General features: G+C 55.0%; 1 protein-coding gene across 4 annotated transcripts in view; it reads right to left on the reverse strand.

Moving 5' to 3' along the window:
- HSPG2 (heparan sulfate proteoglycan 2) overlaps positions 1 to 25,565 on the reverse strand; it is a 110,532-nt gene that overhangs the window by 72,516 nt on the left and 12,451 nt on the right. For all 4 annotated transcript variants that reach the window (XM_040229533.1, XM_040229535.1, XM_040229534.1 and 1 more), the window contains exons 2-3: positions 1,798 to 1,933; positions 133 to 177 (exon numbers count right to left, since the gene is read on the reverse strand). In XM_040229533.1, the coding sequence (XP_040085467.1) occupies positions 133 to 177; positions 1,798 to 1,933 (181 nt within the window). The remainder of the gene's footprint in view (positions 1 to 132; positions 178 to 1,797; positions 1,934 to 25,565) is intronic.

Below are 25,565 nucleotides of genomic sequence, written 5' to 3' on the forward strand. Positions count from 1 at the left end.
GGTGGGGATGAGACCGCCCCCATCGCAGGTGCAAGGAGGCCTCAAGGCCCTCAGCCCAGGAGGTGGAGCCTCTAGGGCTGGGATTCCCCAGGGGGCAGGCTGGGGGCCTGTGTGCTGTCCCCAGATACTTACCCATCTGGAAGTCCCCGCTGCCCAGGTCGCCGCTGCCCACACCGTCTACAAGCAGAAGAAAGACTTTTTCAGCAACAACTAATCTTCATTGAGCACCTACTGGCTGTCAGGCGTGGGTCTGGGCACCCAGTACATGGTGGGGAAGATCATGAAAACATAGCTGTTGGGACTTCCCTGGTGGTCCAGGGGTTAAGACTGGGTGCTTCTAACGCAGGGAACTCAGGTTCGATCCCTGGGTGGGGAACTGAGATCCCACAGGCCATGTGGCTTGGCATAAAAAGCAAAAGTGAAAGTTGCTCAGTTGTATCCAACTCTTTGTGACCCCATGGACTGTACAGTCCATGGAATTCTCCAGGCCAGAATACTGGAGTGGGGAGCCTTTCCCTTCTCCAGGGGATCTTCCCAACCCAGGGACTGAAGCCAGGTCTCCCGCATTGCAGGCGGATTCTTTACCAGCTGAGCCACCAGGGAAGCCCGACATGAAATAAAACACAGCTAAAAAATAAATAAATAAAATAAAAAAATAAATAAATAAAATTAAAAAATAAATAAATAAAACACAGCTGTAGTCTCCCCTCCACACCTAGGCAGGGCTGCCTGTAAAAACTGTAGGAAGCCTCCATTAATGACGGTGTGGTCCAGGCTGGATGGAGTGGGCGGGGCCAAGTCAGACCTGCCTCTAGGTGAGGATGGGAGGAAGTGGAGTAGAGGGGTCTCAGGGGCCGTAACCACCCTCTACTGTGCATTGCCCACCACCTTCCCCTTAAGTCTAGCTTATCCTGGGCTGTGTGGAGAAGCAGCCACCAGCCTGGGGTCACACAGGCGTCAGTGAGGGGTCCTGGGCTCACTGGGACCAGGGCTCAGGATACACACAGCTCTTAGCCCATTTCTTTTTTTCCTAAATTTTTTTAAAATTGAAGTATAGTTGCTGTACAATATTATACAGTTTACAGGTATACAAAACAGTGATTCACAATTTTGGGGGGGAGGGTTGATGCATGCGTGCTACAAGATCTCAGTTACCTGACCAGGGACTGAACCCAGGCCCTAGCAGTGAAAGTGCCTAACCACTGAACCGCTGGGGAATTCCTATAATTCACAAGTTTTAAAGGTTATACTCCCTTACAGTTCTTATAAGATAGTGGCTATATCTCATGTGGTACAGTATATCCTTGTAGCTTACTTTATACCTAACAGTTTGTGCCTTTTATTCTCCTACCCTTATATTGCCTCTTCCCCTTTCCCCACACACACTGGTAACCACTAGTTCGTTCTCCACATCTGTGAGTCTGTTTCTTTTTTGCTACATTCACTAGTTGTATATTTTAGACTCCACATACAAGTGCTATCATACGGTATCTGTCTTTCTCCAACTGACTTATTCCACTTAGCACAATGCCCTCCAACTCCATCCATGTTGCCACAAAGGGCAAAATTTTCATTCTTTTTTAACTGCTAACTAGTACTCCATTGCTGATATGTACCATATCTTTTTTATCCAGGCATCTGCTGACTGACTCTTAGGTTGCTTCCCTATCTTCCTTAGTCCATCTCTAGAGGGGCCACCTTGGGCAAGTATCTTGGGGCCTCTTTCAGGACCACTGGGAAGCGCCCAAACTCCACCCTGACCCCCTCCACTCCCGGCCACCAGAACGGCCTGCTCACCTCCGGAGGCCTCATCAGCCAGGAAGTCCTCGTCATCAGAAAGGTCTGAGTAGCTCCAGCCAGCCCGGCCGGCTGTGATCGTTTCTGCATCTTCCGGCAGGGACAAGCCATCGTATGCCTTCAGCCCGTGGGTCACCTGTGGGACACCACCCAAACAACTGTGTCAAACTCTCCAATTCTTGCCAAGCCCGGGGCCCCTCTTCTCAAAGGGGGACCCAGAGTCCCACCCCAAGGCCCTCCAGTGGTCAAGTCAGATGTGATTTGGCAAAGACAGTCAGGCTGAGGCTATACCACTGTTTTTGACTCAGTTTCCCCAAATCTCATTAGCCACTGAATAAATCCTCAAATAAACAAATAGTGAACTTATACTTTTTTTTTTCTTTCTTTCTTTTGTGGCCACACCGCGTGGCTTGCAGGATCCTAGTTCCTTGATGAGGGATCAAACCTGAGCCCCCTGCAGTGGACGCACAGAGTCCTAACCACTGGACAACCAGGGAGGTCCTGACAATACACTTAAAACCGCTTTGGTAAGTGACAGCTCCTCTTCCCTCGGGAGAAGGCAAGTGATATCCAGGACACGAGTTAGGGGGCCGGGAGACACAGGCAGGTAGAGGGTGACCGGGGCCGGTGCAGACGAGGGGTGTGGGCAAGTGACAGGGCGGCCAGGGTTCAGCACAAATGGGAGACAGAAGCAGAGATGGAGGGGGAGTCAACCGAAGCTGCGGTCTCCAACAGCGCCTTCCCCCACCACCCCCGCCCCAGCCAGCTTGGCCACTTGTCTCTGCCTCAGCCTGGCCTCCAAGTCTCCAGGCCACAGGGGACACATTCCAGCCACGTTGGAGATCAGCTCTGGCACTCGTGGCCACACTGACCGGCTCATCTGTGCACCCAGGGGCGGGGTTGGAGCCCAGCAGCTGGGCTGAAAGGGCGCAGGTCACCATGGTGTCAACTCCACGTGACCTCGGGTGGCGCTGAGCCCAGCACGAGCTGCAGCTCAGTTCAACACAGGGGCGGCTCGGACCCTGCACCCAGCAGGCCGGTGCAGAAGGGCCCCAGCGGCCATGACCCCTGTTTCTCAGGGGTGGGTGTGGGCAGTGAAGGCCTCTTTCCTCTTAGACAATATCGTGTGTATGTGTGTGTGCACGCTGAGTTCTCAGTTGTGTCCGACCCTTTGCAACCCCGTGGACTATACAGCCCACCAGACTCCTCTGTGCATGGAAATTTCCAGGCAAGAATACTGGAGTGGGTAGCCATTCCCTTCTCCAGCGGATCTTCCTGACCCAGGGATCGAACCCACATTTCCTGCACTGGCGGGTGGATTCTTTACCACTGCGCCACCTGCGAAGCCCCTAGACCAGACCGAGGCGTTTCCAAAGGAGTTTTACAAGATAACAGAGAGGAAAACAAACCGAGTGGAGCCTAAGGGAACCGTGGTGTCTCCAAGCACAAGAGTGCACGGGTCCACACGTCCAGTTCCAGATGGCCTGGCATGAATGTCTTGGCCTCAGCCCTATCTGGGGAGCCCAGCCCAGCCAGAAGGAAATAGGCTCCCTTGTAAAAACCAAACCCAGCCCTCACTGGCTAGACAAGGAGAGACACCCAAGGAGAAGGAAAAAACCAGACAGTCAGTCCCTCTCCTTCACACCGACCACGTCCTTGGAGCCTCTGGCCTTTTCTCATGCTTGTCCCTCTGCTAGAATGCCCTTCCTCCTTTTGTTTATCTGGCTAACTCCCATCCATCCTCCAAAACTCAGCTAAACACCACCACCTCCTCTAACTACTCAGTCACAAACCAGAACACATTCTGATAGGCCTGGAAACAGGGATGAATCTCAAACACTTTGTGCTCAGCGAAAGAAAGCAGAGAAAACGCCATACTGTACGATTCCACTTCAACGAAACTCCGGCGGGGATCAGTCTAACCTATAATGACAGGAAGATCGGTGGTTGCCTGGAACCAGGGGTGGGGTGGGGTGGGGTGGGGCCAGCCGGGAAGGGACACAGGAGACCTTTTGGAATAACGGTCCCCTGGGTATATAATCAATATGTCTCATTCTTATTACTAAACTGTACACTTAAAATGGGTATGTTTTATTGCATGTACTTTATACCCCAATAAAGATGACTCAAAAGAAACTCTCTCTGGGAGGAGCAGTTATGACTCCTCTGCCCCCAGGCTGGGTTCTGGACCGTCTGAGGCTCGCCGTGGAATGGCTGTACCTGCACTGGAATGACAGCACCTTGAAAGCAGGGACTGTGATGAGCTCATCTCTGCCTTCTCAGCACCCCATGTTCAATAAGTGCTTGAATGAATGGACAAAAGTGTCATCACCTATTCATTCCAGCTGCTTCCTGAGCATTACTTTGCTCTGAAGGTACCACTCAGCCCCGGGCAGTCTGTATGTATCTCCCTCCTTGGGTCATCTTTGTTTTGGCAGTGCTACCAAGCCTTGTGGAAGGTCTGCACTGCCCATGTCTATCCCCTGCTATAGTCTTAAGCCCCTTCCCCTCACAATCCATGAGCAAATTCCTCCTCTTGTTCCTTCTCTCCCTTCCCTCTCCCTTTGGTCAAATGCCCATTCCTGCCCTGGGTGGCCAGTGGACTTCTGGGCCGTGCCCATGAGGTCTGCATCCAGGAATAAGCTTTAGAACCTCCAGGAGCTGGTGAGAAATAGATTCCTGGGCTCTTCCTCAGAGACACTGAGTCATCTCCCCACCCCAGGTGGGAGGGTTAATGTCATGCCTGCTCAGGCATTCTGACACTCACTGGTTAAGAACCACAAGACCAGTCCAACATCAGAGGTTCTCCCTTCTCTCCTGGCTAGGGGTAGAGAGCAATGTTCCCTACCCCTCGGGTGGGTCCTACGCAGGCCCTGATTGGCCTAAGGGGAGTGTGAGGCTAGGGCTGGTGCAGGGGCACTGACTCTGGGTAGAGGAGGCTAGCGGGGCAGGATCCTCCCCAGCTGGGGAGGCCTCTCTTTGCATCACTGCCAGCCCTCCCCCTCCCACATGCAAACAAGGCCGTGGATGGCACACCTGGGGCACAGAGATTCCTGGCACCCCAGAGACACCAGGCCACTGTCTGGAAAAGAAAACCCTGGTGGTAAGCAAGGTCCAGGGCTTTTTTGCAGGGAGGGAGAGGCCACTGGGGCTTGGGATTGGACAGGAAATAGCAACACGAGATTCATCTTGGAAAAAATGTTGGGAACACACATCTGCAGTGAGAGGGGAGAATCCAGAGCATGTCGGGCCCTGGACTGGAGCCCCCTCCACCCCAGGGAACCTGGGGAATGGGCTTGTCGCATGCCAGCTTGCCCCGCTTGCAGCCCCTACCCCACAGTCTAAGGCTTTGGGGTCAGATAAGGGCCTGCAGCAAGGGACAAGCCAGCAAGAGCAGAGACTTCACTTGCGAAAAGCTGAAGATCAAGAGGTTTTAGCAGCTGTATTTCACATCTGGAAAGGGAGATGCCGCCAGACCGGAAAGAAGCTTCCAGAAAGAGACCCAAAGAGTCTGAGACTTGAACACTGAAGGGAATTTGGATTCAGACCTGGAAAGTTCGGAGTCTACGTGGGGAATAAAAAGAACCAACACTCACTGAGTACTTCCTACGTGACAGGCACTCTAAGGATTCTGTAGGTGTTAACCCAGGTTAGGGGTCAGGTAGCCCCGCTGTAAAGATGGGGACATGTGAGCAGAGTCAGGAATGTGGGCAGAGCTTGGATTTGAACCCTGGTGGTCTGGCTCCAGCATCTAAGCCCTTACACTGTGCCACACCACCTCTGTAGCCAAGGCTGGGGAGGGAGCGAACCTACCGAAGTCACTGAGAGTCACTCCCACAAAGCCTCTCAGCCACACTGCAATTCACAGCTTACAGAGCATTTCCTTGGCCGCAGAGTCACTTGACCCTGACAGTGACCCCCTGAGAGGGATGAACTGGTGTGAGTGGCCCCCACTGGCTGGCAGGCTTAGACCCAGGACCTCGCAACGCCCTACCCCAGCCCCTGCTTCCCAGGAAAGGAGGTGGGGCTGCAGCTGGGCCTCCAGGCCAGCCGTGAGGGCAGAAGCAGCGGGCAGAGCTAAGAGGTTGGCCGGCCTCCATCCCCAACGGGACCAGCTCCCAGGGACGCCTGAACTGGCAGCAGCCTGGACGCATACAGTGGGTGCTTAAGGTCCCAACAAGGGCCGCCAGTGGCTGCAAGGTCACAGGCAGAAATAGAGCCCAGGTTTCCTGCCCCCAAGCCTGTCTCCGGCTGGAGGGAGCCCTGCTTCCTCCCAGAGGAACCCAGCACTTCAGGCGGGCATTGCAGCCGGATGGCGGGGCCTGAGAGGAGGGGTCCAGAGGGCAGACCTGGGACAGAGAGGAAGGAGTCAAGCAGAGAGGGGGATTTTCCAGACTCTGCAGGCGAGGGGAAGGTGGAGGGGCAGCTGACTCATACCGGCCGAGGACTATTCTGGAGGGCTGAGAACAATTTCACGGGGTGGAGTTGTGGGCAAGGTGCACCCCCCAATGGCCAGGCACTCGCTGAACACAGGCAGGGTGAGACCAGACAGGTGGGGCATCCAACAGGCAGAGGACTTCTGGGAGACCACCACCCCCAGAGGCAGGCCCCGCAGTGCAGATGCGGTCACACGTGGAGCTCCAGGTCCAAGTCCCTCAAAGGCCCTGGGGGACAGGGGACAAAGGCTGGGCCTTCCTCTCCTGGCCTGGGTGAGGATGCCAACCAAGGGAAGGAGCCAAGGATGTCTGGGAAGGGTGTGGAGTGAAAGGCCAAGCCACGGCAGAGGGGTCCCGAAGGCAGAGGTTTGCGGCGCCAGGGGAGGTCCTGATACAGATAGAGGATATAAGGTGTGGGGGTTTAAAAAGGAGTTTTAAAGTGAGGATTATGGGATCTCGCAGAGGTCACGTGTATAGAAGAGTTTCTGGTGCTGCTAAAATCCAAGCGGTAGGAAGCTGGTGGGACGGTGAAGAGATGACAGTAAGAACGGTCATTGTCCACTGAGGACTTTCTTGATGTTAGGCCTTGTCCTAAACACTGCCTGTACCATCTCAGTTAATCTTCACAGCAACCCAGGGTTTGGCGGTGGAGGGGGCGGGCTTGGGAGGGAGCGGTGGCTGGCATTACGGGGCTCCTATCCCTCATCTGTGGTAAGAGAAATCCAAGGAGCTCTGAAACCCAAGAGTGGGATTATTTTTCTTTTTTAATAAGTTTGTAGCAAGCTCTTTTGGTGTCAAGTCCTGACCTAAATCGACATGAAGCTATGAAGAGCTTATTTACTCCACACAGGGTGAACAGTCACAGGTTTTGCTGCAGCAATAGTCATGTGTTTGAGTATGGGGTATTGTCCCAAACTCTACTGAGGATATCACACCCAGCTGAACCACTCTATGTTACCTTTCTCGAGTTCAGAGACTTCTGAATTCCAAGACATGGCTGACCTCGTGGGTCTTGATTAAGAGACTGTGAACGTACAACTGTTATTTCCATTTTGCAGATGAGGAAACTGAGGCTCAGAAAGGGTCATCTGTGTAAACGGGATGAAGCAAGTAAGGCCCTCTGCCCGGTACCTTGTATACAGTAAGTGCTCAGTAAGCAATAGAATTAACACCATTCAGGGGGTACAAGGTAGAGGTGAAGAGCTGAGAGGTGATTGGGGAGGCACAGGAGTGGGGATGTGGGCTCAGGCATAGGGTCACCTTCAGGTCTGGGATGAAGGGAGGCATCTGGCTCCTCTGCCCAGGGCCTGGGCTGGCTAGCTGGGCATAGCCTGGCTGAGCAGGAAGCTTGCTTTGAGGGTTCAAGTTGCCTGCTTGTTCTGAGGCTGACTCTGGGAGGACTGGTGAGGGGGAACTTCTCCAGCGACATTCCTCACAGGTCGTGGGCAGCCAGCCCACCTCCCACCCCCTCCCTCTGTGGTCCAGGCCTGGGGCTGAGCCCTCCACCACCCCCCCACAGCTGGGCAGGAAGGTCTGAGCACCACAGTCCCCAGGGAGCCTGCAGCCGCCCAGGGCAAGGCTCCAGGCATCTGGGCTGGAGTGAGCTCACTCCATCAAAATCCAGAGACAGCAGAGGGGTGGGGGACAAACGAGCCACCGCCTGCCCACCTGCCTTCTGCCAGCACAGATTCTGTCCCCTCCCCCATCTACAGCGGAGGGACCAGCAAATGCTGTCCCCCAAACCCTCCCCCCCCGCCGCCGAATCTCCAGCGAGGGCCCCGAACTCAGACAAGGTCCCCTTCCCACTCTGCTATGATGCGGGCTCCCCGGGAACCCCACCATGCAAGCACCACCCCCACATACACACTCTGCTACAACCCTGGCCCCGGACGCAGGGGCCAAGGTGCCATACCCCACCCCCAGGCCACCGGGTACCCTGTCCCCGGGCAGCAGACGGCAAAAGGGAAGGAATCTGTCAGGGCAGCAGTTTGTTGTGCAAACTGCCAGGGGCGGGAGGGCTCGACACAAAGGCCAAAAGGCCTTTAATCCCCTGGCAGGCTGAGAGGGGCGCCGGGCCGGAAAGGAGGTGGCCGCAGCCTCCTCGGGCATGCCTGCACCGCCCGTGCCACGTGGGAGCCCTGCCAGCTTCCCACACTCGGGCTCCCAAGGCAGCAGGACTTTCGCCAGCCAGGTGACCAGGAAGAACACCTATGCACCAAGTGAGGAGAGTGGCCTCTGCTCATCAAGTGCTTTCCTGTGCATGAGCTGAGGGAAGGTCTATACAAGGCTTACTGCACACAAACCCACAGCCTCATAAGCAAGATATGGACAGCTCCGCCACTTCAATAAGGAAAGAGACTCAGAGAGGTGAAGTCACTTGCCCAAAGTCACATAGCTCAGGCAACAGAAATCCAGGTTGAAAGTAGGGCCCCTGTGCTAGCTCAGAGGCACAGCTGCCAGCAGGCCTTTCCCTCTGACCCCTGCCCTCGGTACCATGGTGGCTGGGAACCTAGAAAGGCAGCATTCCAACCAGGGCCCCAAAGGAGCCCTGGGGCCCGGTCAGCACCTTTGACAGAGGCCAGGGCAGGGGAAGCTGGTGCCTGCGGCTTCTCACTCCAGCCCTGCCCAGAACTCGAACTCGCCGTGTGGCCTTGCACAAGCCCTTTGACACCCTTCCCGTTTAGTAAACCGCAGCCATCTCAGTCAGTGTGAACGAATGTCTCGATCACTGGTGCATTTTCAAACCAGACAACACAGAGGAGGTGTTCAGTTAACATCTGCTGGTGGGTGGCACGGCAAATGGATGCGTGAGTGAGCAACCTTGCCCAACAAGCCTGAGGGAGGAATCAGCCCATCGGACAAAAGAAAGCAAAGTTCAGAAAGAGAGAGTGAGGGGCCTTCCCTGGGGGTCCAACGGTAAAGAATCCACTTTCCAGTGCCGGGGGTGAGGGTTTGATCCCTGGTCAGGAAGCTAAATGCCTGGTGACCATAAAGACCAAAACACAAAACAGAAGCAATATTGTAACAAATTCAATAAAGACTTTAAAAATGGTCCACTTCAAAAAAAAAAAAAAAAAGCGAAAAAGGGAAAGCAAGGACTTGCCCAAGAAGACACAGCTAGCATGTACCAGGATGGCCACTGGGCCTCATGCTTCCCCCTTGGTAAAACCTCACCCCAAGGGAAGGAGGGGACTGAGTCTCACACCCTGAAATCCATCCTAGGACACCTTGCCCTTGGGTGACAAGCCCTCCAGGTCTCAGTTCTATCTGTGATAAAAACGGGAGCAAGAACCTGCTTTGCTTCTCTCCTTCCAGGGCTGCTGGGGGGGCACAGTCAGAAGGAGGGGTGACCTGCTTGGGGAAGTGTGGCCGAAGGCCTTGTATCTGTCTGGTCCTTTTCCAAGTGGACCTGACCTGGGCTCTGCCTTGAAGGCCCCTGTAGAGTAGCTGGGGTGGGCGCCCAAAAGGACCTGAGACTGCCATAGCTGAAAAAGAACATTCTATCCCTGAGTCTCAGAGACAGGCGACCGGTGGGGCAGAGAGGGTGGGCACCCTGACTCCAGGCCACCTCAGTCACTTTCTAGCTGGGTGGCCTCAGCTTCCTCCTCTTCTAAAAAAAAAGAAAAAGAAAAAGAATCATCCATCAGAGCTGCCTCCTAAGGTTCAATTCAAGTCACTCTGACCTCTACCTGCTGAGCACCGACGAGGTGCTGACCCTGAGGAGAACAGGAGGAAGCAGATGGCCACGGAGCTCTATGACAACACAGTAGAGGAGGCCTCTGCAGAGGAAGGAAGGGGGCTGGGGAGAGCCCAGAGGAGGGTCCCCCCACGGAAGCTGGGGCGGGTCAAGGGGAGGAACTGGGGAGGGTTTCCCAGGGGAAATGACAGTTCAGCTGGGTTTGAAGGTGATCGCGCCTAAGCAGGATGGAGAAGGGACAGAGCGTGCACCGGGGGGAAGAAAGGTGGGCTGAGGGCCGGGAAGACGTTTGGTGCAGTGGGACACGGTGAGCCGGGCGGCAGAGGACCCTGGAGACCAGCCTGAGATGGGTCTTTCCACTTAAAGGGCAGCGCCTCCACACGCGCTGTTGTCATGGGGCAGGTCACGGAGCCTAATTCTCCCGGTTCCCCCCGGACTCCCCACTCCATCCTCGTGCTACTCCACCCCGAGTCCGCTTTTCCCCCTGGTGCTGAGCGTGCTCCCCATCATTTACAAGGAGGCAGCTGGAAGCCACCGGGAAATGTCCCTGCCTCACCGAGGGCCAGGTGGGGCCAGAGCAGGGGGAGTGGCCAAGTGGGAGCAGTTTCCGGGCTGGGCGGCCCAGCAAGAAGGTCCCCGGGGGCTGAATGTCGTCCACCAAGCTTCTGCTGCTGCCAACTGCGCCTGTGGTGTCCACGTGCCTGCCTGCTGCCCATGGCCTGGCTCAGTCCTCAGATTCCCTGGCTCCTGGGTGGCCCTGCTGCCATGGGACACTGAGGCATCTGTGGGTCTTCAAAGCCACACCAAGCGGGGCGGGCGTGCCCATGCCTTCCGGGGCCACAACCCACAGCCTTCATGAATGAAGTTCATAGCACAGTTCCAAACCTATGGAAGCATGGGGGAAGTGCTGCACGCATTTTTGATGAAATGAGATGCCACTAACAAACGATGAGCCTGAACCGACTAGGTTGGGCCTTTCCACGGCTCTCAACTCACCAAAAGTGAAAGAAAGTGAAAGTGTTAGCCACTCGGTTGTGCTTGACTCTTTGCAACTTCATAGACTGTGTAGCCCACCAGACTCTTCTGTCCTTGGGATTTCCCAGGCAAGAATACTGGAGAGGGTCGCCATTTCCTTCTCCAAGGTATGTTCTCGACCCAAGGATCAAACCTGGGTCTCCTGCACTCCAGGCAGATCCTTTACCCTCTGAGACACCATGGAAGCCCAAGAATTAGGGAGGGGTGGGGAGAAGCCGTGATTATGGCCAACCAGGTCCTGTGTGATCCACCCACACACACATGTATACTTATACACATCTCTGCATCTCACCTCCTACGGGGCCCTCCCCACTCTCTGCCACATCTGTCTCAACAGCTCTCAGACGCACCAAGCACCCTCCTGCCCCAGGACCTTTGCATTTGCTATGTCCCCTGCCTGGGACACCATCCTCAAGTATATACTCTCCTCTTCCTCTGGCTTTGCTCAAGTGTCACCTTTGGAGAGACCCACCCTGACTATACCCCAGGTCCAGAACCCATCACAGCCGGCCGTCACTTCCTTTACCCTGCTTCAGAGCACCTCACCACCTCAACTGTACATACACGCACATGTGGACCATCTGTCTCCCCCAACAGAACATCAGCTCCATGAAGGCAGGGACTCTGTCCATTTTGCTCACTGCTGAATCCCCAGCCCCTAAAAGTGCCCAACATACAATAGATGCTCAATAATTCTGTTAAATTAATGAATGAATGGGACTTACAAATCAAGAGGCAAGCTCAGAAAGGTGACTTGCCCAGGGCCATAGAGTTGGAAGAGCCAAGACTTTGAAGGCAGGCCCCTGGTTCCAGAGTGGGAACTCTGTTCCACCTGAGCCCTCCTCCTGCCCTCTCTGATGCCCGGAGCTTTCCAGCCAGGAGACCCATCTCTGGGGGGACAAGAAGCTGCCCATGGTCACCGGGGAGAGACCTGCCCGCTGCCCAGACCAGCATCCAGGGAATGGGCGGCGGGTCTCAGAGGGAAGCAGGCCCACAGCTTCGGCTCCAGGGCCTTGCGCAAGGCAGCCAGGGAGCCAGGCCTCGGTGACTCCATTCCTGCTTGCTCCCGTGGGCATCGGCAACAGGAAAAAACAGGCTGGAACGGGAGCCCAACAGCTGCGGCCAGAAAGGCCAGCTCCCCCCATCCCCTCAGGGCTTTCCTCATCTGTTTCCTGGAAGGGGGAACGTGTTTTGGGGTGGGGGGTGGGCAGGCAGGACCGAGCCCAGGGTTGAAGACAGGCCTGTGACCAACAGAGCTGGAAATAAGAGGAAGGGCCCCTTCCTTCTGAAGGACCCCATCCTCTCTCCTTATGACTAACGTCCATTCCAGCACACAGTAATTCTGGACAGGAATAGGTATGGGGGAAGGTCGTGCAAAGACCTCTGGGAAAGGCTGGCTACACAAAGCTTAGCTGGTTCCTAAAGTCCTAAACGTTCGTAAACACCACAATGAGAAAAGGGGCAGTAGCAGGAGGGGAACAACTATTGAGTGCTTCTCAAACTTGCTTAATTTGGAACCCTTTCTCATGCAGATGTGATGGGACTATCATAGAACACACTTTGGGAATACCCACCCCAAACATTCACCTTTCCCTCAGCTTAGCTGCCAACTAGCTCTGCCCAAGGGAGGCTTCAGAGGTAAGCTGTAAGCCACCACAGGGGTTTCAAAAAGGGGGCTCCTGAAGACAGAGAAGCCCCAAGGCCGCATGAGGTGTGCCGACAAAGGAAACGCAGAGTGACCACTGGCTGGTGGCCGGAGGATACGAGAAAACCCAAACAGGAGCGGCCCTTTCCCGCCCTGGCCATCAGCTGCCCTCTCGGAGGACGAGTCCCTCAGAGGGGACAAGGAGGGTGGCCCAGCACCTGATCACGGCCAGCGGCCTAGGACCAAGGAGAAGGTCCCAGGTTCCTACGCCCGGAGATAAACGGAGCTGAGCGTTCAAGGGAGGGTCCAGCCGCTGAGTGCAGAGACGGGGTTGGGGGATTGCTGGGGGCAAGGGGAGGTGGGAGGGGCTGGGGGTCTGCCAGGCGGCAGGCAGGCCGAGAGGGATGCAGAGTGGATTTCCAGCTCACTGCACTGTCTCGGGCAAGCCCCTTCCCTCTCTGGGCCCCAGGCTCCCTTCTCAAATGAGGCAGCAAGGCCTAGATCGCTAGTTTTCCGGTCTGTCCTCAGCAGACTCAGGGGCCCCTTTAGAGACTGGGTGAGGCTGTGCTGGGGGACAGGGACAATACTCACCTCAATAAATAACAAATCCACCTTTTCCCATTTTTATATCCTGACCTCCTACATAATATGTCTGGGGCAGTCCCTGATTAGCTGTACACAAGTCACTTCACCTCTCTGGGTTTCCTCCTCTGTAAAATGGGTATGATCGTTTACATTGAGTATCTACCTCCATAGGGTTGTTGCAAAAATTAAAAGCGCAAAATGCTACATATGGTACTAGCACATGGTGAAGGCTCTAAAATAGAATAGTATTTAATCAAAATACTATTATTTTGCCCAGGAGGTGCTAGGTGCTTAGTCGCTCAGTCGTGTCCGACTCTTTGCGACCCTGTGGACTTTAGACCGCCAGGCTCCTCTGTCCGTGGCATTTCCCAGGCAAGAATACTGGAGTGGGTTGCCATTTCCTTCTCCAGGGGGGGTCTCCCCAACCCAGGGATCTAACCCATATCATGGCAACCCACTCCAGTATTCTTGCCTGGAGACTCCCTGTAGACAGAGGAGCCTGGCAGGCTACCATCCCTAGGGTCGCAAAGAGTCAGACACGACTGAAGCGACTTAGCCTGCAGCATACCACTATTATTTTGAAAGAAACAAGGGTTTCACTGCTTCATAATAAGTTTAAAAGTTTTCAGCTTAGATGATCCCAAACGTTCCTTCTGGCTTTGTCATTTTATGACATCGAGATCCTGAAATGTTAGGATTTCTAAAATTCTGGACTGTGACTCCTCCCAGCACAGAGGGCGGGGCTTGCGCAGAGAATTACAAAGTCAGAACCAGTCAGAAGGCACAGACTTCAGGGAACTGACCAGCAAAGGGTTACCATCTTCATTATCATCGTTTATCTGTTTATACCTCGCCCATCACCCTGTTCCAGAAAGACTCAAAGCAGCTTACAAAGATGTAAACAAGACAGCAAGAGAAACATCAACTCAACGTGCATACAGAAAACCTGGGTACAGCAGACAGGGCCTGGACGGGAGTGAGTGAAGAGGGAGAAAGCACGCGCTCATTTCTGGACGTCGGGGAAAGTGACAACAGATTTGGTTCTCAGTTTTCCAGCGGCCAGTGGGAAGAAGGAAATCTGACCAGTCCTTGGATTCCGCGTCCCAGGAGGTGAAAACAAACCTGTTGCTTAGAAGAAGCATGACTATTCCAGATACTGAGACCATGAATGTCCCGAGGGTAAAGGTTTATCTGTTATCTGGCACCCTTCTTTGCCCTTGACGGTGGGACCAGCATCCACTGACCACGACTCTTTGAGGCTGAGGCCAGGGGCAGAGGCTATGGTGATCAAGGATTCGAGAGGCTGGAACGGAGGTCCAGGGAGTACCCCCAGCATCCTCGGTCTGGGCAGGATTACCCATCCCTCCCCATCCCTGAACACAGTCAGTGCCCAAAATAGCCAGAGCAGGGGAGGGTGCCAGGAGGCCAGGACAGGGGACCCGGCTAGGCCCGCCCACAGCGGAGGGCCCCCGTGGGCCAAAGCACACACATCCCTGGGGCACAAAGGAGCACCTTCACTTGGGCACCCAGCCCTCTCTGGGAGTCCCCCACCCGCCAGGCTCCCCCCTGGCTGCACGTTGCTCACGCAAGAGTCCAGGCAGCTGCTCCACCCTTTCCACAAGGCAGGCCTTCCCGCAGGAGCCAAGTGGAAAAGTCTTTGCAGAAACACCACCCGCACCATATAGGGAAGTGCTCGAAGACCTCCTCCTGCTCCCCCACCTCCAAGATCAGCCTCCCTTCAGGAGTCTCCTGGACTCCCCCAGGTGCAGGCCAAGACAATAGGGGCTATTCTGGGCTGCATGGGGGTATTTTTACAGCTCTGGCTGGGCCTCATTCCTGGGGAACGAGAGGCCATGACCTCCTCAAGACCTTCCTGAAATTGTTGCTGCTCAGACTGTGGTGGCTGGGTCCCAACCTTAAGGCCCCGAGGGATGCCCTACAAGTGCTTCCTCGGAGGGCCACTGCCTAAGCCCCTTGGAAGAGCTGGGTCCTGGCCTCTGGTCAGCTACTGATCGTCTCAGTCTGCCCTTTCTGCATTTTTGCAGTTTGCTCAACAGCAAAATGTGGATAATACCACCAGTACGTGTAAAGGTACCTGGAGGATTCTGTGGTTAAAAGGAAGTTGTGTCTCCCCAGCTACCATGTGGGGGAGAAGGTAAGCAGAGTGGGAATCTTTTCTGCTTTGTTACTGCTCTTTTTTGCCTAGCACCTGGCACACAGTAGGTGCCAAATAAATATTTATTGGCTGATATAAATATTTATGGAATGTGTCGAACCCCTATAGAACCACCCACAGTGCTAAGTACACAGGTGGCTGACACTCTTTGGTGATAATACTCAGATCTCATTTTGGGCACTTGGCCCATGCCAGACCTTATGCTAAGTACTTTACATTGATTATCTCATTTAATCTGCCAAACACTCCCAAGCAGTAGGTACTATTATTGTTTTACAAGCAAGAAAATGTGAGTTCCACTCCAAGTGGTTCACGAGCTGGCCTGGGGTCCTAAAACTACGAAGCAGCCAAGCTGGGAATCAAGCCCAGGAACCCTGAGGTCTCTAGCATCCTGCACAAAAGCACTCCCCGCCCACTCCAAAAGGCAGCAAAGTGAGCACTGAGCTGGGAGCCAGGAGGCTGAGTACAGCTATTCAGTAGCTGTGTGGCTTTGAGCAAGTCTCTTGGCCTCTCTGGGATTGTTTTCTTTTCCATGAAAATAGGAGCATTTATTTTGACCCCTTTGTGTCGTTGGTGAAATCAAAGAAATTCAGGGAAGTGACCGCGTCCCCCAGGTCAGCCCCTCCCCAGGGTCATCAGCCATGGAGGATGGTGGGAAGATGTCCGGGAGAGGGCGGGGGTGCCCAGTACTGGCTCTGGAACAAAGCTCAGCAGTTGCCGACAACAGCTGGTAAGAGCTCTGGGCCTGGCCCAGCAGGGAGAGAGGGACAAGCTGAGAGGTCACCTCTGGCCCTCCTCTGTCACCCTTCCCCGCTGACAGCTGCTGGGGCCTTGGGGCCAAGGGCCCCGCAAGCAGGAGGGGTGGGAGCCGGCCGGCTGGGGTCATCTCAGTTCCCCTGCGGCCAACGGCTTGAATCCCAGGGTGCCTGGCCCCCACTGCTCCCACTGGCCAGGACGCAGGCCTGGCTGCCCCACCCCATAGCCCTTTCCCCAGTTGCCGGGGGAAGTCTGGGCTGAGGGTGGAGGGGCTGGAGCAAAGGTCTGTGGGTTGAACAAGTCTTGCTTGGAGCCGGGGCTGCCCTAGAGACCCTGGCGGGACAGGGATGGGAGGGGCTGGCTAGGCAGGGGGTCCGAGGAGAGGTCTCGTGGTTTTCTTGGCGACTGGCCGGGGTTGCAGGCCCTTCGGGGAGCCTTCTTGGAGCCTGTAAGGTCAGCCTTGCCCGGCCGCACCCCAGGCCCCTCTCGGCCCCCTCAGATCCACTCCCAGCTCAGTGCCAAGCCCTTCCAGTCTGCTGCAGCCCACGTGGCTCTTGTTCCTCTGAACTCCTGCACACCCATAATTACCACTGACCATATTTTCCGAAGCAAACCGGGAGCACATTTTAGCAAAGGATCCTTGGGCCACTTCCGGGAGTCAGAGGCAGCCTGGGAGATGTAGTTTGGATTTCAAATTCTAGGACATGTTCACGGTGTTTCAGAAAGACTAATTTTTTTTTTTTTTTTTTTTGGCCCACTGCACGTCATGTAGGATCTTAGTTCCCCAGCCATGGATTGAACCCACATCTCCTGTGGTGGAAGCTCAGAGTCATAACCACTGGACTGCCAGGGAAATCCCTGGCAAGACTATTTTTGTATTATTCGATTCATAAATCGAAGCTATCCTAGGAAATGTGTGCTGGCCACAGGCCACCTCACACCACTTAGAGATGACCGGACACCCCCAGCCTGGCAACTTCCTACCTGTGCAGCCCTGAGCAAGTCACTTGACCTCTCTGAGCTTCTGATGCCTCATCTGTAAAACAGGAATAAAAAGGGCCGCCTCACAAGCCTGCTGTGAAGATTCGGCAGGACAACCCTAGAGCTTAACCCAGAGTCAGGCGTTTAACCAGGTACCAAGTGTCACTTCTTGCCTTTCTGCCCCTCCCTACTCCTACCCATCCAAGATCTTACACGCCAAGAGTGAGCTCCCCGGAACCCCAGAGAGAATAACTTCTGTTCTGCTCCCTCACAGGCAAGGTAGGGCTCAAGGAAGAAGAAAGTAGAAAGAGAAGTTGCTCAGTCATGTCTGACTCTTTGCGACCCCATGGACTGTAGCCCACCAGGCTCCTCTGTCTATGGGATTCTCCAGGCAAGAATACTGGAGTGGGTTGCCATTTCCTTCTCCGGCAGATCTTCCCGACCCAGGGATCGAATCCGGGTTCACCACACTGCAGGCAGACTCTTTCCCACCTGAGCCACCAGGGAAGGGCTCAAAACCTGCTCACAAAAGGCTCCAGTGGAGCCCTGGGTCCTGGGCTGTCATGGATCACCGAGCCCGACAGGCTCACTGATCAGAAGGGGAAACTGACGCCCAGAGAGAGAAGGTAAGACCATCACAGAGGCCCCACCGGTGCTAGAGAGGCTGGAGCTCACACCACCTTGCTGGACCGCACCTGGGTGCCGTCACCTCGGCGGCGGCGTTACAAGGAGCAGCTGGATTCTACGCATGCAGAATTCTGAGAGTGGTGCCGGGTAACTCAGAGAGGACGTGGCAGCTTGAAGAAGAGAGGAAGAACTCTCCCTGCAAGTTGATGGCCGAGGCAGACTCAGGACCCCGGCGTCCTGGCTCCTGACATGGGGATCCTTCATTACCCATGATGCCCCCTCCCCAAGGCTGGGGTCCAGGTCACACAGATGAGGACTCTGGGAAGGCAGTGACAGGCGGGGTCTTTGTGGTGGGGTGATCAAGGGCTGAGACCCCCATCTCAACCCCTGGGACTAAGATCTGGCCCCTCCGGCCCGTCCCAAGCTGCAGGCAGACAGGCCCAGCAGAGGAAATGCAAGACAGGCTGGCAAGCCAGGGGGTGCGTGTCCTTGGCAGGGAGAATTCACCTCCCAGAGACTTGGGTTACCGGGTTACCGGAAATGCTAAATCTCCCGCTGCCTGCCACCTCCGACCAGGAATGTCGGCTGCCTGGGGCGGGAGGAACATCCTGTCCACCAGCCCTCGGACGCCCAGAGACAGCCAGGACCTGGCCCACTCTGTTCCCAGCCCCACCCCTGGGGCCTCGGCTTGGGCTCTGGGGCTCCCCAGACAGAGGGCACCTGTCATTCTGGGATAGTTTTAACTGACCAATCACAGGAGGAGAAGAGAGGGCTGGACGGGGGACCCCCAAAACATTGAGAACCATCCCTAAACCTGATCCATGCAATCCTGTCAAACATGGATTCTGAGCCCCAAGCTTAGATGAAGGCACTGATCTTGTTAACCCAACGTAGGAGGTGGCACAATGTAAGCTCTGGGTTAGGGGTAACCTGGTCAGAGGCCCAGCTCTGCTACGTGCCAGCTGGGAGGCTTTGGGTAATGGACTGCAGCGCCTCTCGCCCCTCATCTCTGATATGGAAGTGACAAGGCCGTGGTGGGAACCCTGTGGCTTTCTCAGAGCTCAGCTGTGACAGTCAGCACAGGGAGGCCTGGCACACAGCAAAGGCCCAACAAAGAGGGGCCAACGGATCAGGAAGGAAGAAGAAGGGAAGATAACGAAAAATTGTCACGATAGCAGGTACTATGAGCCAAGCATGTTCTCTGCCCTTATGGAGCAGCTGGATCATAAACTAGCACTTGGTAAACAGTGAAAGTACTGGAAGGGAAAATCTAGCAGGGTGAGGGGGCCAGGGAGTGGCTGGGTGGAGGCTGCAGGTCATCGGGGAAGGTGTGTGGATGTGTGAAGGGAGCTGGTGCCTGCATGCACGGAAGAAGAGCTCTCTGAGCACAGGAAACAGCAGCTGTCCAGTCCCTTTCGAATGTCCTGGAAACATTCAGGAGGCCAGTTATCTAATCCTCATGATTGCCCTGAGAGTGAGGTATGATTATCCCTATTCCCCAGAGAAGGAACAGGAGACTCAGAGAGGCGTGCCAAGATCACAGGAGGAGTAAGCGGCAGAACTAGAATTCCAAGCCTCCTTCTCAGCAAAGGGGCCAGAGGTTACTGCCCTCGAAGCTCCATGGGGAGGAACAGAGCAAGAGAAAGGAATGCACACTGTTCAATCGAAGACCGGATCCCTCCAGACTGGTCGTGGATCTCAGAGAGGTTTCATTTCCTGCCGGGGCCCCCGCTGTCTGCAGCACTCGTGGACCAGTGATGTCTGTTTGTCCACCTCCCAGCTGATGAGGGAGTGGGCAAAAGAAGGGCAAGGGGGAGAGGATGATGCTGGGAGGTGACTTTGCAGTCTTCTGGGCACCGCTGATCAAAGCTTCTCCCCAGAGGTGTGAACGCTGCGTACAGGCCTAGATCGCCCAGAGAGACGCTCCTCCAGAGTGTGCCCCCTGCCTATGCCTGCCCGGCCTTGTCCCCACTCAGCCCTCAGGACCCAGCCCATGAAGAGCTGGGTCCTGATGAGCTCCTGGTGTCCCGGACGAGGCGGAGGCCCAGGACGGGCCTTGGTAACCGGGGGTGCCAAAGCAGGCCAGCCCACGTGGGCACCAGGCCAGACCCCGAGGCCCAGCCAAGTGCAAACAGCATGCTTGGCGCCCAGATACAGGCGCGTTAGAGCGGGCAGGCTGCCCACTGCCCCCGTCACAACAAACTATCATCTCCGCCCTGCTCGAGGGGCCCAGGCAGCCGGCACCTCCGCTGGGAGCTGGGGACTGCAGGGGAGGCCTCCTCCCTCCACCCACTCCGGCCACGGGCAGTGGGAACCTCCGAGGCCGGACTCGGAGGGGCCAGAGGCCAGCAGCTCAACAGGGCACTAAGCAGAGGGGAGTGGGTGGGAAATTGAGTGGGGAAGGGTGGGCTGGATGGAGCCAAGTCACGAACTTTCCAGCATGACGTGCGAAGTCGGGCAAGGGAGAGTGAGACCTCCCCAGCGCCAAGGAGAAGGTGGAGATGGCAGCGTGGCAAGAGGCGCAATCCTGTCTGCCTCCATCAGGGGCCCCAGGGGTCTCCCAAGCCTCCACTGTCTGGGGCTTCCAAAGGGGCAACAGTGATTCCTTCCTGCCACAAGCCACCTGGTGGCTACTGAGTACCTGCAATGTACTGGTGTACTGAGACACTGGTGTCACTGAAACACTTTGATTCGCTTTAACTGAGTCTTAAATTTAGGGCCACCTAAATTTGGCCACCTGATGTGAAGAACTGACTCATTGGAAAAGACCCTGATGCTGGGAAAGGTTGAAGGCGGGAGGAGAAGGGGGACGACAGAGGACGAGATGGCTGGATGGCATCACTGACTCGATGGAAGTGAGTGATCCAGGAGTGGGTGATGGACAGGGAGGCCTGGCGTGCTGCAGTCCATGGGGTCACAGAGAGTCGGACACGACTGAGCGACTGCACTGAACTGAAATTTAGGGACTTCCCCGGTGGTCTGGTGGTTAAGAGTCTGCCTTGCAATGCAGGGGATGCAGGTTCGATCCCTGGTCAGGGAACTAAGATCACACCTGCCGCGGAGCAACTAAGCTCACATGTCACAACTAGAGAGTCCACGTGCTGCAACGAAAGATCCCGCGTGACACAACGGAGATCTCGCGGTCACAACTAAGATTCGACACAGCCAGATAAATGAATATCTTATATTTTAAAAAATCTTCAACAGTTACACATGACTGGCGATCACCATATCGGGCAGTAGAGATTTACAACATCACCAATCCTTAAACCAAGCCTGGAGGAAGGGTGGTTTTCATTTGGCACAGGAGGAAACTGAGGCTTGCCTAAAAACACACAGTGGGTGAGCTGCACAGAAGAAATCAGAACCCAGGCCTGGCCCCGCCATTGCGCTCCCATCCAGGGTCATTGTCAACCCTGGCACAGACTTACGGAAATCATATGTGCGTGGGAGATAAGGCTGCCCAGTTAATCAAGACATCAATCTCTTGCTTTTGGCCCGAATTCTATCAGCTGCACCGGTTATCACACGCTGACCAGACGGACCATTTATAAAAGTCTTTGATTTCTCGACATAAAGAAAAGGCAGAATGACGATGGAATAATCTCAATGGTTGAGGAGCCAAGTCTTTGAGAATGCTGGGAATCTCCAGTGACATACAGCTGGGCTTGGCCTTCCCGCTTCATCACCCCAGACCCCACGCAGCCCCCCAAGGCTCCTGAGACCTGGACGACACTCTCACACAGCACATCTTCCTGCCTCTGAGCCTCTACATATGCTGTTCCCTCCTCTCAGAATGCTGTTACTCTGTCTCCCAATCTAAGCTGCTCATCCATCCTTCAAGGCCTGGCTTAACTACCACCTCCACTCTGAAGTCTTCCTGGACCCCCCACAAAGACATCTTTCTCCCCCATACATCTGTAGAACTTAATTTCTACCTCTTAGAGGGCTAGAGATTTGGTCTTAATTATAGCCACTTGAGTAAATGGTTCTACTCTCTTGTTAGAACCAAAGTTCTTTGGGGAGAAACACCAGGTTGAGTTTTTTCCACCATATTTATATATGATAAATTATATATGTGTGTGTATATATATGTATATTTAACCCTTAGACACTTCCCAATACCAAGCAGAGGCTAGTGGATAATAAACAATATTTACTAACTTGAATTGAATAAGTGGCTTAGGCTTCCCTAGTGGCTCAGATGGTAAAGAATCTACTTGCCAAAGCAGAAGACCCAGGTTCGATCCCTGGGTCAGGAAGATCCCCTGGAGATGGAAATGACTACCCACTCCAGTATCCTTGCCTAGGAAGCCCCATGGACAGAGGAGCCTGGTGGGCTACAGTCCAAGGGGCCATAAAGAGGTGGACACAACTTAGCAACTAAACAGCAACAACAACACAGTGGTTTAGAAGTTTGGGGGCTCAGTTTCTTACGGCTCTGCCCTAATCTGTGCTCCTGACAGGCAAGTCCCTTCCTTGCTCTGGATCTCAGTTTGTACAACTGTAAAATGGGGGCAATGATAGTGCTCACCTTTAGGAGAGTATTACACCTATCTGACGAATACTATGCGCAGACACTTGACCAATATTTTCTTCTTAACAACCCCATGATACGGGTAATGCCATCAATATCACTCTCCCTATTTTATAGAGGAAACTGAAAGCAAAATTAGATAACAGAGTGATGCAAGTCAGGTGCTTAGCACAGCAAGTGGCCTGTGGTAACTGCTAAGTTGTACTTCCCTGGTGGTTCAGTGGTTAAGAATCTGCCTGCCAACCATGGGATCCATCCCTGGTCCGGGAAGATCCCACATGCCGCGAAGCAACTAAACCCGTGTGCCGCAACTACTGAGCTGGTGCTCTAGAGTTTGTGCTCCACAAGAAGAGAAGCCCCTGCAATGAGAAGCCCGTCTACACAGCTAGAGAGCAGCCCTTGCTTGCTGCAACTAGGGAATAACTGCACAGCAATGGAGACCCAGCACAGCCAATGACAAGTTAATTAATTAAAAAAAAAGTAAAGTGTAGCAATGCTTTTCCACCCCCTGTGTAATGAAGGCTCTAAAGAATTGGGAGAAATTTAAGATATTTTCCCAGGGCTGGGAAGTCGGTGATGGACAAACTCCGGGAGTTGGTGATGGACAAGGAGGCCTGGCGTGCTGCAGCCCATGGGGTCGCAGAGTCGGACACGACTGAGCGACTGAACTGAACTGAACTGGGTGCACAGATGTTCCTCCAAATATTTGCTGCTAGACTGACTCAGTCCTAAAAGTACCAGTGATAGAAGGGGTGACCCTAACCAAGCCCAGGGAAGCTCTTATTCTAACCCCCCTGCTCCCCAATCTGCCAGGCGGTGGCCACAGACACAGCAGAGAACCCTTTCCTGCTCTCGCCTTCCTCCGAGGATGGGAAATGTGCAGTGACTCTGGGGAGATGGCTCGGGGCGAGCAGAGCTGACCCCATGGGTGAATGGATTGAGTCTCAAAGGCGAGGGATGCTCCTGGCATTCTCCAGTCCTTCTAAGAGCTTGGACACGCCATTCCTCTCCCCAGGCCCAGTCCAGACCAACAGAAGGGAAGGGGGAGAATAGAAAGAGAATCCACACTCACAGAGTTTCTACGTTGGCCATCTCTCCCAGTTTCCACAACCGTCAAACGAGAACTCCTACATTGTGGGGGTGGTTTTCAAGTTAAAATGAGACAATGCATGTCAAGTGGAACTTCTTCCATCTTTAACATGCAGGGGACTCAGCAGGGGATCTTGTTAGTGTACAGATTCAGGTTCAGTAGTTAGTCTACGGCCATACCACCCTGGGCGCGCCCGATCTCGTCCGATCTCAGGTTCATTAGGCTTGGGTGGGGCCTGAGACTGCATTCCCAGCGAGCTCCCAGGTTAGGCCCAAGCTGCTGGGGCGTGGGCCACCCTCTGGGTTACGTGGACTAGAACAGCACTTTGCACACAACAACCCTCGAAGAAAGCTAGCTGTACTTTTTCTTTTAAAGATGTATTCCCTCGGGGATTGGGGCCATTATTTCACCCTGAGGACACTGAGGTCCAGTGAGGTTGAGACAAGGCCAGCCACAGAAGACCTGGGCTCCAGGCGTAAGCAGGATTCAAGATCCATCCTTCATGCATCACACCACCCCAAGCCCCCCTACCCCCGCCTCGGGGGCAGTGAGAGAGAGACCTGGGGTGAGGACACACCCGCCCTGGCCCTCTGTCCCGCGGCCGGCCCCTGCTGGGCCAGCCAGGCCTCTGGACGTAAGCCCAGGCTCCCCCCAGAGAGGCCTTGGGCCATCGCCTCTACTACCCCGGCGGCAGCTTCCAGCAGCCTCCCCCTCCATCGCCTTATAAAGCGGCCCCGCGCTGCTCTTTTCCAAGCTGCAGTTTCATTTTATATGGAGTGAACCAACTGCGTTCTCCCTGCAGCCACGGCCTGACTGCTTCACACATTCCTTCTGGAGCAACATTACCTAATTTAACCATAGTCCCTGCTCTCAACCGCTCAAAATAGCAGCTGCCAGTGGGGGAAAATGCCCTAATGTTATCAAAATAAACAATTCTCCCTCCTCCCCCACTCTGGGCCGGCGCCAGCCTCGGGACCCAGCCCAGCGAGGAGGGAGGGCTGGGAGGGCCGAGGTGGGCCTGGACAGACGCCCCCTTCTCCGCATCCTTCCAGCCCGCTCATGGATGTTCCTTGGACACTCTCTCATGTGTGTTCCCGGGAGCTCCCCATTCCTTTCCCTGGCCCAAAGCCACCAAATGTTGCCCTAGTTACCCAAGACTAGGATTCAACTTTCACTTTTTCCTAATAATAAAAACTATAGTCAGAAGGATTGCGATCATTCTTCCCCAGGTATTCATTATGAGCGCAATACTTCCCACACCTTGGCCCGCTGACACCTGCAAAGTAGGGATTCCGTCTTCTCTCGTTTCGGATGAGGAAATGGGTGCTCAGGAAGGTGCAGAGACAAGCCCCCGGTCACAGAGCCCAAAGGTGGCAGAGGAGGGACTAGAACGCAAGCCCAGCTGCCCCAGAGCCCTAACCATCTGCCACCTTCTAGCTGGGACACCTCTGCAGGGTTGGCACCCGGGTGAAGAAGAGCAAAGGGGGTTTTTGATGCTGGACGGGGCCTGCTCACTGGCTGATGCCAAACCCCAGGGGCCGGTCATACACTGGCTCACGTTCCACCCTGGCTGTGTGAGCCCTAAGTCTGTCCCTAGAACTCCAGGGGCAGAGGCTGCCTGTCAAGCTGCAATTCCGAGTACCTGCTGCCTGCTCCCTTCACCTCACATGCCTCAGAGCAAGGCTGCCACCTTCATGCAGGGGACTCCCAAGGGCTGACATACCTCAGGTGCAACCAGCAGTTAAGGAGCTGGGAGGGCGGGCCTCCCCCGACTCCCCCAACTCCCCCGAGCTCTTAACACACAGAGTAATCATTAACCAGGGCAGAGCATCGCACCCCGCCACGGCCAGAAGCTCCAGGCCCCTTCCCTCCTGAGGAATTCTGGGGCCGCTTTCCCAGCCACAGTCCCGGGGCACTGAGGCTCCTGGTACAGGGCAGGGGTGACGGGATAAGAAAGACCTAATCTGATGGCACTAGGGCAGGGGGCCCAGCAGGGGCCCGGGGGGCACTCAGAAGCATCTGGGGCCTCTTCACTCCGAGCCCCTCTTGTCCTGCTCCTCACTCCAAATCACGAAGATCCATCAGTGGAAAGCACTGGACGAGACAATGGACCTGGAGCTGGGAGCCCCTTCAAAGAGGAGGGAGAGGCTGAACAAAACCAAGCCCCAAAGTTTACCTAGGACGAAGTACCAGGGGCAGTCAT

Source organism: Oryx dammah, unplaced genomic scaffold, assembly GCF_014754425.2.
Source record: "Oryx dammah isolate SB20612 unplaced genomic scaffold, SCBI_Odam_1.1 HiC_scaffold_27, whole genome shotgun sequence".
NCBI classification, from domain to species: domain Eukaryota; kingdom Metazoa; phylum Chordata; class Mammalia; order Artiodactyla; family Bovidae; genus Oryx; species Oryx dammah.